The sequence below is a fragment of the Kogia breviceps genome, chromosome 4 (genome assembly GCF_026419965.1).
Source record: "Kogia breviceps isolate mKogBre1 chromosome 4, mKogBre1 haplotype 1, whole genome shotgun sequence".
Lineage (NCBI taxonomy): Eukaryota > Metazoa > Chordata > Mammalia > Artiodactyla > Physeteridae > Kogia > Kogia breviceps.
Window position 1 is genome coordinate 87,718,969 of NC_081313.1, and position 17,811 is coordinate 87,736,779.

Sequence of the window (17,811 nt, forward strand, 5' to 3'; positions counted from 1 at the left end):
TAATGGATGATGACCAGAGATGACGATTTCAGACCAGCTTATGGTTTGAAATGCCATCTGTATACCTCTCCTCAGAACTGAACTTCTATATCCAACTGCATACTCAATATACTCATTTGGAAGTCTAATGAGCATCTCAAAATTAACTCATCCAAAACTGAGCCTTTGATATTCTCCTCCAAAATCTTTTTTTTCTTCTTAAGTAAATGGAAACTCCATTATAGCTTTAAACACTGCCATTCCCTTATTCTATTTTTTCTTCTGCAAGATTAGATATGTTGGAAAGTCTCATACTGTGTCCCATGTGTCTTAACCTCTCAGGAATCCATATGGAAATTATCCATGCAGAAGAAGAAAAGCTTTTTTTTTTTTCAATTTTCCTTTTAGTTTACTCACATCTACCTTTCTGTTTACGAATTATCCCTATAGCTGAATCTTTTCTAGTAAGTGCCTTTCCATTTTAATGTTCAATTATATTTTTCATTTCTAAAAATTCTATTTAGCTCTTTAAAAAATATTTCTGTTCATTTTTTGGTAGTTTTTTTCTTATACATTATAAATAATTTTTAATATATTTGAATATATCAAACATTTATTCCGAATTATGCATCTTAACATTTAATATTGAAGCCTTTGAGGATGTGGGTCTATTGTTTGTTTTTTCTGTTGACTTGAACTAATGTTGGCTTGCCCTTGCTATTCTCTGTGATTTAGACTGTGAGTTCATATTTGCTGGCAGGCTATTTGTTTTTCTTTTGAGGCTTCAGATGATTTTTGTCTGCTTTGTTGGACAATGAGCACTCCTGAAATGAATCCTTTTAAAAATAAAATTACAAGCGATACAAACAATGCAAATACTGTAGATTCAGAAAAACCCACGTGAATGGTAGCCAGTGGCCACTTATTTTCAGAAGAACCTTTTTAAAAAACAATCCACGAATAGCCAAGGCTGAAAATGGTAATTTTTCTTACTGTCTACCTCTTCAACTTTTGTTTTGCTTTGCTTTATTTTAGTTCACTCTTTGTAAAATGGTATTGCCTTTCCTATTTGTGCTCCCTCTAATAATTACATCTACCGTGCTCTGCTACTATGGCTAGTTTTTAAGACTGTCTCCTTGCTATGCTATGAGCAATTGCAGGATGGGAATGAGTTTTATTTATCTTTAAATGCCCAGTGCCTGACACATGTTTTTTACTCAATAAGTTTATTTATTTACTTTTGAGAAAATGAATAAATGGCTAAGTAAATGAATGAGGGTTTAGGGAATGGTACTTTAAACGGACCACCTGTTTAAACCCTTGAGGTTTTAATCTTATCCCAGTACTCACTGGCCAAATGCAAATCTCCTAAATTCAGTCTTATTTATTATTCTGGGTTCACTGAACCTACATAAAGTCTGCAGTGAAACACCCAAGGACACGGACCGCTGCATGCATCACACCCAACCACCATAAGGGAGGCCATTTATTGTCTCTAAAATAAAACAAAAGACACTGTGTTTTCTTTCTCTTTTATTGCAACCCATTGCAAGGTCAAAAGATTCACAGAAATATAGAAACTCGAAACTGGATGAATTTCCTTTATCAACTCAAAGAGACGTTAAAGACAAAAGACCAGAATTTTCCACCACAGCAATGTATTTCATAGTCTTTATTCTGAAAATACTGTTGACATTTTGGAGAGGATAAAAAGCCCTGCATTAAACATGTTCACATATATTTATGACATTCTAAGCAAAAAAAGAAACTCTATATTGCCCATAAAAATCATTTTAAGCCTTATTTCAAAGCATCTAATGAGAGCACATTCAACAACCATCACAGGAACATTCAAGGTGATGCTTTTTCTGGTTGTTTTTGTGATTAATGCTTTGAGGCTGGATGTGATGTTTCTACAGATTCCTACAAACACACCAAAGCAATTTTCCAGGTTATGATGCATCAGGCTTTCTGGATTAGTCAACATCTTAAAGAATAAGTGCAAGTCCCCAACCCACCCCCACCCCCAAGCTAAAGCATGTTATAGTGCTGTACTTGAGATTCAAACAACGCAACATTAAAAAAAAATCGATCACACACTTCTGAAACCATCTGACAACCAAACGGTGACATTCCAAGGATTATCACAACTTTGAACTGAAATGGCACCATCTATATCATTGATGGTTCTCCTTCCTTTTGTCTTTTTTAACTATTTAAAATATAGTGTGACATATATAAAAATTAAACTTTTGCTTATTCACTCAAGCTACTATTACATTACATATTGTCTTATAAATTAGTTTTGGATTAAAAATCAGTTAAAATATTGTGAATTAAGATAGTTTTCAGTAGTGGGGAAATGAACATGAAGATGATACAGTTCAACATTTAAGAAGAATTACAGTTTGTTAATAGTAAACAGATTTTTTTTCTTACATAAATTTTATTTCCTTGAAATTAAATTAGTAAGCCATTTAGTGATGGAAAAAATACTCTCGGTGCTTTAGTGACTAGATTTTCCAAACTGATTGGGATTAAAAGCAAAAACATGCCAAATCAGAAACAGGTTGACATAATCAAAGGAAAGTTGTTTACACAAATAGAGTTATTATAAATAAGTGAATCGCATTTGAATGTAAAGCTATTTTTCATTTCTTACAGCTAGTATCATTTTAGCAACACTGGGACTTATATAAAGTGAATCTCAAATCTTAGCATATCTGTTAAAGACCAAAAAACAGTTATGTCCACATTGGGAAAGAATAAATAGCAAACTCACAAGTCAGGGTTTTGTATATCTAACACTACTGTGAAAGACAATCACTCTTTAGCTTAAAAAGCCTCCCTGCTGTCTTGATTATAAATCTAGACATAGGAAAGGTTATTTGAGCCTGAGTTCCCAATATGAATTACTCGTAAAGATGTGTGAAATCAAAACATATATTCATTTACTAATAGATACTGTCTAAACTGAAAACTGGCAATCTTTAATTAAACAAAGAAATGTTTATTTCTGACAAGTGTAAACAGAATCTTAATGAAAAGATTTTCTAATTTTTCTTAACTCATACATTAACCATCAACAGATCTTTGCCATAGCATAATAATTATTCAAAATATGATAACATGCATATATCCAAAAAACCTGTTCTAAAGCCCAAAGCAAAAAAAAAAAAAGAACTTAATAGAAAGATTGTCTACTCATATCTCACTCATTAACCTTCTATTAATGTGACTAGGCCCAAATCTCAGAAATATACTTTCATAATTACCAAAATTAACAAAAATAATTAACTGATCTGTAGAGTTTTTTTTTTTAATAACTGCACACTAGTAATTACATTGGTGGCTTTAATGTGGATAATGCTAAGATTAGCTCCAAATATCATTAAAACATAACCAGACCAGTTACTATCCATTGTATTATAAAATCTAATACAATGTTAACACGAAACTCAAAATACTTAGTACTCAACAGAATTTTGTACAGTAATGAATAATTAACTTTTGTGAGCTGGTCAGGGGGGTTCAGATTGTTGCCTCCATATGAAAACTTCACAAAAGGTTTTGTCCTCTATAGTCCCTAAGTTGCCCACCAGACAAGCAGGCTGGGTTACCTGTGGGGACAGTGAGTTAGGCAGAGTAACAATGGATGCCATGCTCCCTCAGTGGCCTGGAGAAAGGCCCCTGTGTCAGAAAATGATCTAGAAAGAAAGTGCTGTGGGGTGTGTGTGTGTATGAGAGAGTATGAGAACCTATATGTGTGTATGTGCTTGAAATCTTGAAAAGTACTGGTTTCCGGGCTTCTAATTAGTGCAACGTGGCTCCTTTCCGGTCATCATCAGTAGAATTGCACAATTCTTTCCCATCAAAAAAGAAGGCAGTTGCCTTCATTTGGGGGCATCTCCAGTGGCAGTCATTAGAAGCTCAAAATAATGGATCCGTTTTTTGGTTTTTTTTTGATTCTACAGCAAAAAAAAAAAATTTTTTTTTAGAGAAATAAGCCTTTGAACTTAAAAACTAAAGGTCTGTGCCTGTCAAAATCGTTATTTAAGGAAAAAACCAGCTCACCTGGGAACAAAATAGCAATTGAGCTTATGTTACGCAGTATGCAAACGAGACACAGATATACACACTCGGGTACACATGGAGACACGGGACAATCAAAACCTTTGCAAGAGATCACCCACCCCAACTCTACAATTCCTCTCCGCCCTGCTGGCTGATCCACATGGACCCAAGCGTGGGCAGGGCTGTCAGGAGGAGGCGGCAGACATGTTGGGGGTCCAGCCCATCTGGTAGGCTCTCTCCAGGGTCCTCTTGCAGTCCTGCAGGACGGTGCTGAAGGTGATATGGGGGTACTGCTGCACCAGCTGCTCCACCGTCACTTCACTGACCTGCAACCACAAAGAAGAGCCACGGTCACCCACAGGGACCACCGAAACCACCAGCCGCCCACGCTCACTGGGGTGCACTTTCCACGGCACTGGGAACCCTCGTCTCCTTCCTTTTCAGCTGTGTGACCAATGCTTTGTGAGAAGACAGTGTTGCTTTTTGTGTGACCTCCCTGATTTCCTAAGTACTACATTCGCCCTAAGGGATTTTCTGAAAAGACACGATATCAAGAAGTTTGTGTTTTCTAGATGAATAGATGACTGTGACTTGTCAAGATCTTAACAATGTCCATTGAAAATGGAGTGCTTGGGAGGTGAGGCAGCAGTTAGCATCCTACTGTGCATTTGACTTCACCATCCACCTGACAGCTTTTTAAGGATAGAACTGTAGATTGGTGGAGAGGATACACAGGATCCTGGATAGAAGTGTTGGGGAAAATGTTTATTTTTCTTCCCTTTAAACGTTAAGGTATTGCAAACTTCAAGTCCCTTTGTGGAAAGGGCTGAATTGTGAAGAATCAATAATTAAAACACACATGGCTGGCAGGTCAGGGATGGCCCCAACAGACCTTAACCATCAAAGATATCACTTTGATTCTTGATTAGACAAGGCAATCAGACAGGCCTAATTAAAACTAACACCTTTACAATTGCTGTGCTGTGAAGGGATTAATTTGTCAATTATTTTTAAGCTGATTGCAGTTCATATCACAAAAGTAGACAGCTTCCTTCATCCTTTAGATAAATAAATGATTAACCTAAGAACCGCAACTTTTAGGTAGCTTTATTTAAAATCTTTATTGAACACTCGGGCATTTTCAAATACATCAATATTTCATTTATACTGGGTAAGCTGGTCTGAAAGAAGGTTCTGGTGATACACATTTTTGTGCTCCCTCTCCATGTCCATCCACTACTGAAAAAGATCAGGACCACAAGGAAAAACCTAAAACAACATCAAACCCTTGCTGTTTGCTTTGAAAGCACGCTTGGGAGTATGACGACCATGACATTAAGTCATCTGCACTTTTCTGAAATAACATGGTGTTTTCTGGGTGATTTGGTAAACCATGTTATATATAATCTCTTTGTTAAATTTAGAGTTGATATTTCCACATTGCACTGATGATACTTAGTCTTTGTCAGCATTTCTATTCAAGACTTTCTTGTATTAAAATCAATTTTCAGGGCTTCCCTGGTGGCGCAGTGGTTGAGAGTCTGCCTGCCGATGCAGGGGACACGGGTTTGTGCCCAGGTCCAGAAAGATCCCACATGCCGCGGAGCGGCTGGGCCCGTGAGCCATGGCTTCTGAGCCTGCGCGTCTGGAGTCTGTGCTCCGCAATGGGAGAGGCCACAACAGTGAGAGGCCTGCGTACCGCAAAAAAAAAAAGTCCATTTTCAATCCAAATTCAACCAAGCCATGCAGTTAATTCTTTTTGTGATATAGATACAATGTATAACATTTTATTCACAAAAACACAAAATAATTTTGAATAAAAAAGAAAAATTGATATACAAATTAGAGTTGAGAATATCAATTGATGATCTTAAAAGGAGTCCTAAGCAATATAATTTTTGATTTTTTAAATTTCAATTTCTATCCTAAGTCTTGCTTGAGTTGAGGCTGCTTAGAACAGTACACTTAGAAAGTCATGCATCATCTAGCCATGCCTATCTCTCTAGTGTATTTTTGATACTAACCAGTCACCTGACCTAATTTAAAATTATCAAGCTGTCCGAGTTCCTTCTGGCCTCAGGATCTTTGCACGTGTTGTTCTCTTTATCTGGAATACTGTTAAATCCACTTCCACCTGAATGTCCCCCTCTCATGCCTATTCCACCTTATTCTTAGTTCTTAGTTCAGTGTCATTTCCCCAGGGAACTTTGATCACTGCCCTCACCCTGCTCCCCTCCCCACATTAGGTAAGGCTTCCAGGTTATTCACTCTTCCAACACCGCCTACTTTTCGTTCATGGTAACTTCAAAGTTAATTTATAATTGTTTTGTTTAATGTCTACTCCTGTTCCCATGTAAGATCTTACAAGAGCCTTGATCATTTTTGTATTCATGAGCCAGGCCTACTTCTCAGTGAATGAATGAGAAAACAATAACAAACTACAAATAAAAAATAGAAACCCAAGAGCAAGGCAAAGCCAGACACTAACATACTAATCACAACATACTAAAGACCAACAATTCCCAGAGGAACTTGTATTCTGCTCAGGAATTCCCTCCTTCAGGAAACCGTCCCTAAGCAAGCCTATCTCCCCAAGAGGTTGGTCTCGGTACACCGTCTCCGTGGACCCATGGCGGATAACTGCAAGGCTTGTCTCTTATTTAAGCACACCCACATTGTGTTGCAATCATCTCTTTACTTGCCTCTCTCTTCTACCTGAACCAAAGTCTGGGGACCAGAGACTTCCTTTTATCTTTAAGGCTATAAAGCTGTGTACAAAGTAGAGAAGAAACATGACAACTGTAGTTGACTTGAGAGTCAACCAGGCACAGGTTGGAATCCTGGTTTCACTTTACAATTTGGTTTCCTCAACTGTAAAAACTGGATAATAGTACTGATGTCACAGGACTGTTACAAGGATAAAATAATATGCCTAACACTGCGACTGACATAAAAAGGTCCCCAAATGGTAGCTCTTATTAGTACAGCTGGCATTCAGTAAATGGTCATTCATTGAGTTAATTAATGCTATGGTAGGGTGACCAGTTCTCTATAGTGATGTTCAATATTCAACTTCTGAGGTATTTGAGAAATAAACCTTGATAACATAAAGTTGTAATGCTCAAAATAAAATCATCTCAGGGCAAGAAGTAACTATACACTATTGATACTATGTATAAAATAGATGACTAATGAGAACCTACTGTATAGCTTGGGGAACTCTACTCAGTGCTCTGTGGTGATATAACTGGGAAGGAAATCCCAAAAAGAGGGGATATATGTATACGTATAGCTGATTCACTTTGCTGTACAGTAGAAACTAACACAACATTGTAAAGCAACTATACTCCAATAAAAATTAAAAAAAAATACTTCAGATACAAGAAGAATCTATTCTATCTTAATGCTCTCTGGAGAAGAGTTCAGAACTGTTCTTAGTAAAACAGTCCAGGTTTTAAATATCCACTTTCAGGAAATCCTCCCTTTTCTTTACCTGACATTCCCCAGGCTGTGGTTAGGTTACGTTCCACCCTCTAGCCATGAACAAACCCAGAAGGATGCAGGTCCTTCTAAGGGACAGCTGAAGTCATCTGGTCAGAGGACTTTCAGAAAATCTGCATCGAATTGGAAAGGAAGTAAACACGGCCCAAATCACTTAGCATTCAAGGAACAACTAACTGAAAAATGGATGAAAAACGGAGGGAGAAGGGAAAACATTTAAACCCACCATAAAGATGGGGTCTGTCTTCTGCAGTACATCTTTTTTAATCTACACATAGGCCTGTACAAAGTTTTATACCGAGGGTTGACAGGCATTTTGTTTTGGAGGCCCAATTTTTAAAAAGAGAAAATATCACTAAGTGATAACTGTTTTGCAAGAGGAGATATAAAATTCACCTTAAGCAAACTTGATACATGAGATATAGATTTATGAAGTACATAAATTAGGAGATAATTGTTCACTTTAGCAAAGACTTTCATGGTAGGGTTATTTTGTAAGCTCTCTTAATGTGTTTTATATTCCTTTGATTTACCAAAATTCAATTTACCTATTTCTGTTGCATAAAGTCCATCTATAGCTAAGAATATAGAGTGTGTTAGATCTCTGGCTTTCATAGGTTATGGGCAAGAACAGACAGTAATTTGGCTTTGTATAGCTGTATGAAAAACGTTACAGGTAATCCTCTGTGGATATAAGGTGTCTTCTAAGCAATCTTTTTGCTAACTGTGTTAGCAAAACAAAGCAGTAGGGAAAATGCAAATATTCCATTTTAGAGCTTTGTTGGGTAGAAGCTATTCAGGGGAAATACATGTACTCCCACTAGGGAAGGTTCTATCTTTTACTTACAGTGTCTCCTGGCGATACGGTGTGACAAATTTTATACTGAAGTTATTTTCATTTACTCTTCAGAAGTATAAATTATGCTCACCTCTTTGTATAGACTCCATAAGTGCTTTGGTGCCTTAGAGAAAAAGTTGGGTGTAAGACACTAGGAGGGTCCAAATCATTTTAAATCGTTACGCCTACATACACATTTCTGCAGACATTTTTGTCATGCACAACTCCACTTGCTAGAATGAAAAGAACTGTTCTCTGTTCCAACTCATAAAATGTATGTAATATAAAAAAGGAACATAAAGATGAATTTTAAAAAGTTTCCCCACGATCCCTGGTTTTCTGTAATTTCTTTTTCACCTGCTGAAAACTATCAATGGCAATTCTTATATTACACGTAAGATTTGAAAAATGCAGCGTGTCTTCTTAAAGAAGTATGCAGCAGTGTCATTTGAAGAAATTACTGTGATTAAAGGGGAAAATAAGCATGTACCATAGGTTTTTTTTTTTTAATATAAGAAATATAGTTCTCTCCAAAGACTGTATAACCATAATTTACATTTTCAAAATTATAACTCTTTTTAAGGTAATAGCAATTTGTCTGGTATTCTAATTTATTTTGAGTTAACATCTATTAGCATTTTTTGAAAATGTGAGGCAAACTGCTATGCAAATTAAGGTAAATTATACTATAGTTTCATCCTATTGCTGCTGCTACTATAGAAGGGTGAGGAGAGATCCTTCAGAGTTTCTGAGATTCAGTTTAACCAATTTATCCAGACCATCACCCTGTTTCTTCACCTCCTTATTGACACTTTCCCCAGAAAATTCCAGAAAATGTAAGCCTAGGCCTGAATTATCTCCTCAATAATACCTATTGTTCAAAAAATACAATTTCTAATGAAATTTGCTGCAGAAACCATTTATGTTAAGTGATTCTTATTTCCTCTTTGACTCTTGTTATAAAATAGAACATGCTTCTTATGTCGGGGGGAAATATTTGACATCTGAGTATATTAAAACCACACTTGAGAATATAATGAACCACTTAGGGATTTCCCTGGTGGCACAGTGTTTAAGAATCCACTTGCCAATGCAGGGGACATGGGTTTGAGCCCTGGTCTGGGAAGATGCCACATGCCATGGAGCAACTAAGCCTGTGTGTCACAACTACTGAGCCTGTACTCTAGAGCCCGTGAGCCACAACTACTGAGCCCATGTGCCACAACTATGAAGCCCACACACCTAGAGTCCGTGCTTCACAACTAGAGAAGCCACCGCAATGAGAAGCTCGTGCACCACAACAAAGAGTAGCCCCTGCTCGCTACAGCCAGAGAAAAGCCCACACGCAGCAACAAAGACCCAACACAGACAAAAATAAATGAATTAATTAATTTTAAAAAAAGGATATAATGAACCACTTAAAATCATTTCTTTAATGAAGAAAGTTTCTCTGCAAAAAGTGGACACTATTTAAAATACCACAAGCAATAAATGTATTGCATTTTTCCTAGACCGTAAGTTCCTTGACAGCAAAGAGGATTTTAGTCATCTTCTTGTTTTCAGTCTTACACACTCTCATCCCATTAGAATATAAGCTCATGAGACAGGAGGTTTTGTTGTTTCTGTTCACTACCAAACCCCTAGCAGCTAGCGAATGCCTGGCACATAATAAGTACTCAATAAATATTTGTTGGCTAAATTAATATAGTAGTTGTTCCATGAGTGTGTACTGAGGAAACAAAAAGGCACCAAATAATACTAATACCCAGAAATCATGGAGATAAGCTCACCTTGTTCCCAGGGCATTTAGCTATGGTGGTGGCAGTCTCTAATGTCTTGACATAAGGGCAGCTCCAAACTCCTTTAATCTTCTGAAGTTCACAACCAAGGTGATTGTTTGTGCTACTCTCCTTTCTCTTCTTTCCATCTGATATCACCGGGTGCCTTCTTCCAGATACACCTTGCCTGGGCTTTCCAATAATTTTGCACAGGAGACCAAAGCAGCCCGTGATGGTGGTTCAGCATCATGAGCTGGTGGTCGCTGGGCCACGTGGCTGTTGGGCAGTGCTCAGGAAATGCCTAGGCTATACTTCAGATGAACTGATGGCAGCCTTCCTACTGGAGATGAGTGACACACTACACTGGGTAGGTGATACTGAGAAACATGCTGATGGTCACTGCACATGCGCCAGTTTCCAAAACTTTGAGAAAACCCACATGGTTCATAAGATTTCATACTTCAGCCTTCAGCATCAGTGCCCTGCTCAGGGTAGCAGACCCAGGAGGGCCCCACAGAAGATTCTGAAGTTTTGTGATATTTAAGGTTCCTTCTGATGTCACAGTTGTCTGGCGACAGGGGGAACTGTGGGCAGATCACCTGACTCAAAACAATGCTATTTCCACCCTCTGATTTCTTGGGCTTCAGCAGTTCTACATGTCTTCACTGTTTACCCGAGGGGCTGGTTTTTGGTTGTTGTTTTCCTTGTCACAGTGGTATTTGGCATTTGTTGTCCCGGGGAACATGTAAACAATTCTCCAATATACAGTACAGTCCCAGACAAGGAAAACTTCTCCAACTCAAATTGCCTCATGCTCCCTACTGAGAAACACTGTCCTCATCACGATTAGGCTCTCATGTGCTACGGGATAAATCAAACGCATTCCTCAGCATGGTTTGTTTTGGCAAAATACTTGAAAGTAAATTCTTAATTTTTCAGCCTAATGACCAATAGGCAAAATAAAAGTATGTCCCCATTCCAGTAAGGATGGAGGAAGAGGGCAAGGGAAAAAAATTCAGTGAGCATCTGTTATTTTCCAAGCATCTAAGCATTAATACCACTGATTACAGACGAACTGTGGCTCATACAGAATTAGTATTTCACATACGGTCACACAGCTAGTAAGTGGCAGCCAGGATTTGAATCCGGGACCCTGCAACACAGGCGCTCTCTGCCCTGGGACACATTGCCCTGCACACAATGCGATGCACGAAGCCTCAGACTAGGGCCTAGCTGAGCACCCACTCAGTGAAATGTTCACTGACATTCATTTTCCAGCTAACATTTAAAAAGTTGATGGCGGTTTACATACAAATACAATTCAAAGTCTTTTACAAGCTCTTCAAAGTGGCTGCTCTATGGGAATGTAAATTACAATAGATCTCACTTGGCCTGGGGAACATTCTGCTGTGGAACTGTGGTTGTGGAGACTTTGACACATGATGGAAACATGATGGAGCTGTAGGACTAACAAGGGGCCTTTTAGCAGGGCACCATGCCATAAACTGGCGTAGCTTTCCCTCCAATCTTCTACCCTTCAAAACGTTTTTCTGTGTCCCAGAGGTGGAATGGCCAGCATGACAGATATGGTCCCTGCCCTCTTGGTGTGGGAAGATGGACAATTACAACAACAGCAGCAAGGCCTGAGAAGTGCTTTCTAGGGGAAGTACAGGTTGCTGTGGACAAAACTTAGTAGCTCCTGACCTCCTCCAGGAGAGCTGGAAAGGGCTTTCCAAAAAAAGTGATACTTAAGGGGACTCCTGAAGGACGAGGAGGTATCAGCTTGTGTACCCCATGCACTAAATATACACATATTATTCAGGGCAAAAAGGAACCCCGCTCATGAGCTAGAATAAAACAAATAATCTGTCCTTCACTTTGTAAGCTTTGTAAGGCAATGCTTCTCCAGCCCATCTAACAAACTCAAGGGTATAACTGAAGTAAGTTCTTGTTTCCAATAGCACTGCTCTGAGGACGGGGGTGGGTGGGTGCAAAGAAAAGCGCCCCCCCCCTTTCTGCAGGCTGGAAAAGTAAGGAGCCCACAGTTAAGTCTGTGGAAGTGTTGCAAATAGCACAGTCAACTCCTGCGTCCTAATTCAGGGCTCTTGCCCTCATGCTGGTCTGTCATTCTTCACAGACTCCTGGGCAACGTCACTCACTGCTAACAGCCCCACAGGCTGACTCCTGGGCAATATGCCTCTGGAGTCGGCCTCCCTCTGAGCTTCTTGGCTCCCGGGACAGCATGCTGGCTGTCCGTGGGACCTGGCATTCACCGGGTGCCAGCTGCTCTTTCACCAAGTGCCCACTGGCCCCAAGATGGGCACATATTAAAACGGATAAAATAAGGGTGACATGAATTTAGTAATACCTCAAATTTGCATGTAAATGAGATCAGTCATCTAAGTGCAGTTTAAAATATTATAAATAGGACACTAAGAAGACAATAAAAGACAATACAGTGATTTTGCCAGGACCCTCACAGCCAACCACAGGCACTGGGCTCTCCGCAGGCCAGGGTAGATATTTTTTATGATTCTATTTCCCTCCCTTTGCAGCAGAACGTTTCACGTCCCTGTTTGGGTGACATACCCCATCCGGCTAATGTTTCCCTATGAATAGAGCAGGGAGGTCCAGGATATCAGGAATCTGGCGCCACCGTTGCAATCTCTCACCTCATCTCTTCCCCTTCAGCTGCTAGCCTAGCGTCCCAGCAGCCAGAAGCTCAACAGGCAGAAAGAGGCTGCAGGCGGACCCCACAGGGAAGGGAAAGGGCTGGTGGGGGTTGTGGAATGATTCTGGGCATGAGTGGAGCACCCTTTTCTCCACCCTTCAGGCAGCTTCACGTGCCTTTCCTTCCCGCGCTTCCTTTCTCAGTCAAACCAAAGCCTTTCTCCACACTCCACAGTGACTCATATGTAACAAATGATCAATCCACGTTTACTGATGTGGGATGAAATAAGCTGTGTCAATAATGCCCCCAAAGGAGAATCATTTAAGAGTTCTTTGGATTTCATCCTCAGAAGTAGCCCAAGAATTCGAGGGACAGTTTACCCCAGAAAACCTTTTGCGGTTATTGAAACTAGGGTATAACTAAGAATGTTCAGAACACCACACACAGTTTAGGTGGTCTTGGTGTATAACTCATTGTGGTGAGACAGCGGTGATTGTAAAATGAAAGTAATTAACCTGAACATGCTCTGTCTGGGGGCACTAAGGGGAAACAGGTGTTCAGCCTCGGAAAATGTTTCTCAGTGGATTCCCTATGAAGTCAAAGTGTCTTGGATTTAACTTTGAAATACAAATAACGGATTTAAAAAATTAAACTGTGTCTGCAACCAAGAATACAAACAAGAATACAGTGGTTGCAGCCCAACTGCTCATTAGAATCACCTGGGGATCTCTGGAAACTCTCAGTGCCCAGGCCATATCCCAGACTAAATGTAACCCAACATTGGAGAGGTGGGACCCAGGCATTAGTATTTTTTAAAGCTCCTAGGAGATTCCAATGTGCAGCTCAGGTTGATTGAAGAGCTCCTAGAGGGCACAGGTGGTTTCTGCACTTGGGACTCTGAAACCAAGGTCTGAACTACCATCACTTACAGGTAACAAGTACCCACCCACCTCCCATGCCACCCACCACATTAAACGCTGAATCAGGGGTTCTGCAGGAAAGAAGCTGTTGCTCCTACAGCTTGTTGGTCCATCTTGTTTCAGATATTCATCACTGTCTGAAACAAAATGTATATTCTTTGAGTGTAGTAAAAACAGACTGGTTTCCTGTCCTTCTACTTTGGTCTTCCATCTCCAGTTGGGCACAGCCAGAGGAGGTGGCCACCTGACCTTCCCAACAGCTAATGGAGGGAAAGATTCCCCTAAACCCAGTTCACACAAGGACGTACTGCTTCCTCAAGGACCACTCAAGAGGTGGGAGGAGAGGGCACACGTGACTAAGTATTTAATATAATTTTAAAGAAGAAAATGATTATCTTATTGGAGCCTAAAAGCCACCTGCTAAATTATGGGCATCAGCTGATTATAGGACACCCATAATGCACTATGCCTCATGCATGAACCTCATACCAAGAGCCTGAGGCCTTTAAGGATGTATTGTTTCTTATACAGAGGTAAGAAATATTACTTTTGGGTGGCAAAAAACTCATCTAAAAATCCCAAAGCGTAGAAGGAGACAGATACTGAGAACGCAATGAACCTGACAGAGGCAGGCTCATAAATTCAGTCAACTTTGTCAAATGCAGTCATTCCACTTCAGGATCTGCAATGACTGGAAGTGCCATGCTCTGTCAATATCACAACAGTCCTGGATTCATGCTGTCTCTTTTTCATGAAATGTGGGTTTCCTGTTAACACTAGTATTGCTTCTGTTCACTTGAATTAGCATTGTGAGAAAGCTGCAAAGAACCTGGGAGGACGGAGATCACAGAAACGCCTGCAGTATTAAGTGAGAACCAGGGCTCACCAACCTGAAGCCTCTAATTAGAGATTAGTGTGACAGGAGTCCAAAAACTAGACTGTCAGAGAGAAAAATTAGTGACATTTTCATTCCCTGTTTCACCAAGTGATCCTTCACCCAGAAGGATGTTTCAAGCCAATTGGAAGCTCCAGGTACACAGTATTCCATAGGACGTTCTGAGGCCACAAACCCAGGGAATTGACCCATCGTGCAAGTCTGTACATTTTTGGTATAGATTTGCATGTGCAGTGCAGGTTAGAACCAAAATTGACACGTGTGGGACACCAGGATGGAGAAAGCCACTTGGGGAGTCTTGGTGGCGCTCTAAATGATTCAGTAAAAGACTATTTGAGAAAACCTGCGTCCTAATAAGATAATTAACATTGTCACTAAGTGAGCGGTAAGTGTAATGTATTTATGGAACACATCTGTGTGTTTCTAAATTAAACTTGCAAAGTTAAGCTGAAAAACACAATTGAGGGAGAAAACTCTCAGAACCAAAAATTATGTTTTCTTTTGTGTGTAATGGCTTTCTTGATTTCAGTTTTATTTTCTTACATAAAGCCTAGGACGGTGGTAACTACGCGCAGACACCTGACGAAAAAGAAATCTTTCTAAAATGGAGTTTCCATCAGGTAGAATTTATGGATTTGACCTGTTTCCTAGAACAAGTTTATTAGCAGCAAAAATGTATTCTGTATAAAAGTGATAAATCCATAAATTCAAATTTAAAAACCTGAAAACAAGTGATATTTTTGGCTTTCAGAAGAGAGACTCTACATAAATCAGAGCATTTCAGGGTTAGGCTCTGAAGGATGCTGAGTCCCGTCACACAGCAGATAGACATCTGAACTCTGTCCTTGACTGACTTGAACCCTTGAGGCTGCACTCAGAATTCCCCAGCTACAGGAAACTGGTATTAAATCCAAGGTGTCATCTTTCTTATTTATTTCCCTCTGTCTAGATGCTTTTTGTTAACTATCAAATTATTCAGAGGCAGTAGGGTCTAATGGTTTTCAAACTTGCTTTTGGCTGTACAATACTTCTGCACACCAAAGTAATAAATAAGTATACAAACCAAATAAATAACTGGATAAAGCAATAAAAGTGGGGCTGCTCTGGCTGATGTTAGGTGCGAGGACCAGGCACCGTGGCCTCTTAGCCAATCTGTCACTCCTAGAGGCTCCTCGGAACCTCCTCGGAACCCTGGGGCCACACAGAATGCAGATGAGAAACAATCCCCAATCCATCTACCCATCATCCAACGCATATTTGTTTAGCATCTGTTATGTACCAGCCACTGTGGTAGGGCCTGGCAATATAACATAGACTAGAAGCCCATGGATCTTCTATTCCAAGGAGGAGGGGAGTCACGGGGATGAGAAGGTAACAATTCACCACCACTACAAGTAAAGATAATATTCACTGTTTACTTCATGTAAGGAATTTTACACATATTAACTCACTTAATCCTCTCAATAGCCTAGGAGATAGCTGCTATTTTTATTTCCACTTTACAGATGAGGGAACAGAGGCACAGAGAAGCAGTATGGGAGGTGGAGATAGAAGAGCCAGGAGTGTGGCGACACTGGAGACAAGAGAAAAGCATCCTCACTAAGGAGGGAGTGGTTACCATGTGGATGCAGCTGCTCAGAGATGGAGCAAGTTGTGGTCAGAGAAATGGAAACTGGATTTGGTGACACAGAAGTCACTGGTGACCTTGCAGAACAGAAAGAGAGTATATGGAGTGGTGAAAAGTAAGGACAACTGTTCATAGTTAATCCTTCTCAGGAAGTGAACGGTAGAGTGCCAGAAAGATAAAACTGTAGAGGACCATAGCTGAAAGCCAGGTGGGACCAAAGTGAAGTTCTTCAGGTAGAAGAAACAGAATCGCGGGTGCCGCTTTTGAAATTTAATTTGCAGTCTGATAGCATGGTAACTACCCATTTACTTGTCTGTCTTCCCCAGCAGGCTGCAGGCTCCATGGGGTAGGAACTCTATCTCATTCACTGTTTTTTTCTGACCTGTCTCCTATTACAGTTACTGGAACACAGTAAGGAGCTCAGTAGATATTTCTTGAATAAATGGATAAAATATATAACAAAAATTGGACGCTGGGGAAGGAAGCTTAGGTTTTCTCTTGAAAAACTACTTGCCAAACAAAGTTTTCACTAGACCCAGCACGGCAGGCCCCAGTAACCTGCTGCTGAGTGGCTGCGCCTCGGGGGCGGGCAGGCCCATTCCTTTCCACGGAGCCACAGTCCCCCAGACTCCTGAGCCTCAGCAGGCCGTCCTTGTTTCTACTTTGTGAAGTCAGGTGCTTCGGAGTTCTGGGATCTAATCTGAGCTCCATTAAGAAACTGCTGTTACCTTTTCTATTCCTAAATTAGAAAAATAATATGATCCTGCAACCTAATTCTTTCTTATAATTACTTAAGCCAAATCAAAGTTCCAAGGAGATTATTTACTGCAAAGCAATGATGCTCCCGTGGGCCTTCAGGCAAAGTCCAACATAACTTTCTATTCACTCCACAGCATTTGGGGAGCAGTAGGCCCCTCCTGCCTCCTTTTTTAAAAAAAAACAAAAACAATTTCACTATACATCCACTCTGTAACAGAAGTGAGCAAAACATAAGCAACTACTTGCACACTCCCTTAAAAGGTTCCAGGGAGGTGCCATTTTTCTTGAAGAAACAAACTAGGCTGGAACTGACTGGCAGTCAGACTTGCCGAGTCTTACTTTTACTTACTCTCTCTGTTCACAGAGCCCTGCTGGTCTCTAAGTTTCTTCTTCCTCTATAAGTTTGACTGTAATTTAATGGGTCCTAACTATTAAAACAAAATGGATTTTTTTTTTTTTTAAGAATTGTTGTCTAAGTCTCAGGGGGCTAGTTTTCTTTGGAAGATCTTAGCGTGTGAATTTATATTCATGGCTAGCATATATGAACTAGGCAGTTCATATCATGGTTAAGTATCAGATAGGATTCCAGAGCAGCCATGTACATATGAATAAATAATAATGATAATAATTATAATAGTTGACATTTACTGAGTGCTTACAGAGTACATGACATTAGGCTAAGTGCTTTATTGCAATATCTCATATAATCTCATAACAACTCCCTGGGGTAAATACTACCCCCATTTTTCAGATGGTAACACAGGCTTTT

The 17,811-nt window shown here is 39.9% G+C and overlaps 1 protein-coding gene across 2 annotated transcripts in view; it reads right to left on the minus strand.

The window, feature by feature from the left end:
* Positions 1-1,517: 1,517 nt before the first annotated feature.
* FBXL17 (F-box and leucine rich repeat protein 17) overlaps positions 1,518-17,811 on the minus strand; it is a 489,758-nt gene continuing 473,464 nt past the window's right edge. The window contains exon 9 of one of the 2 annotated variants that reach the window (XM_059063241.2): positions 1,518-4,379. In XM_059063241.2, coding sequence (XP_058919224.1) covers positions 4,239-4,379 — 141 coding nt within the window. In that variant the 3' untranslated portion in view covers positions 1,518-4,238. Of the gene's footprint in view, positions 4,380-8,438; positions 8,517-17,811 lie in introns of those variants that run through there. The other variant, XM_067031421.1, reaches the window with a different exon arrangement.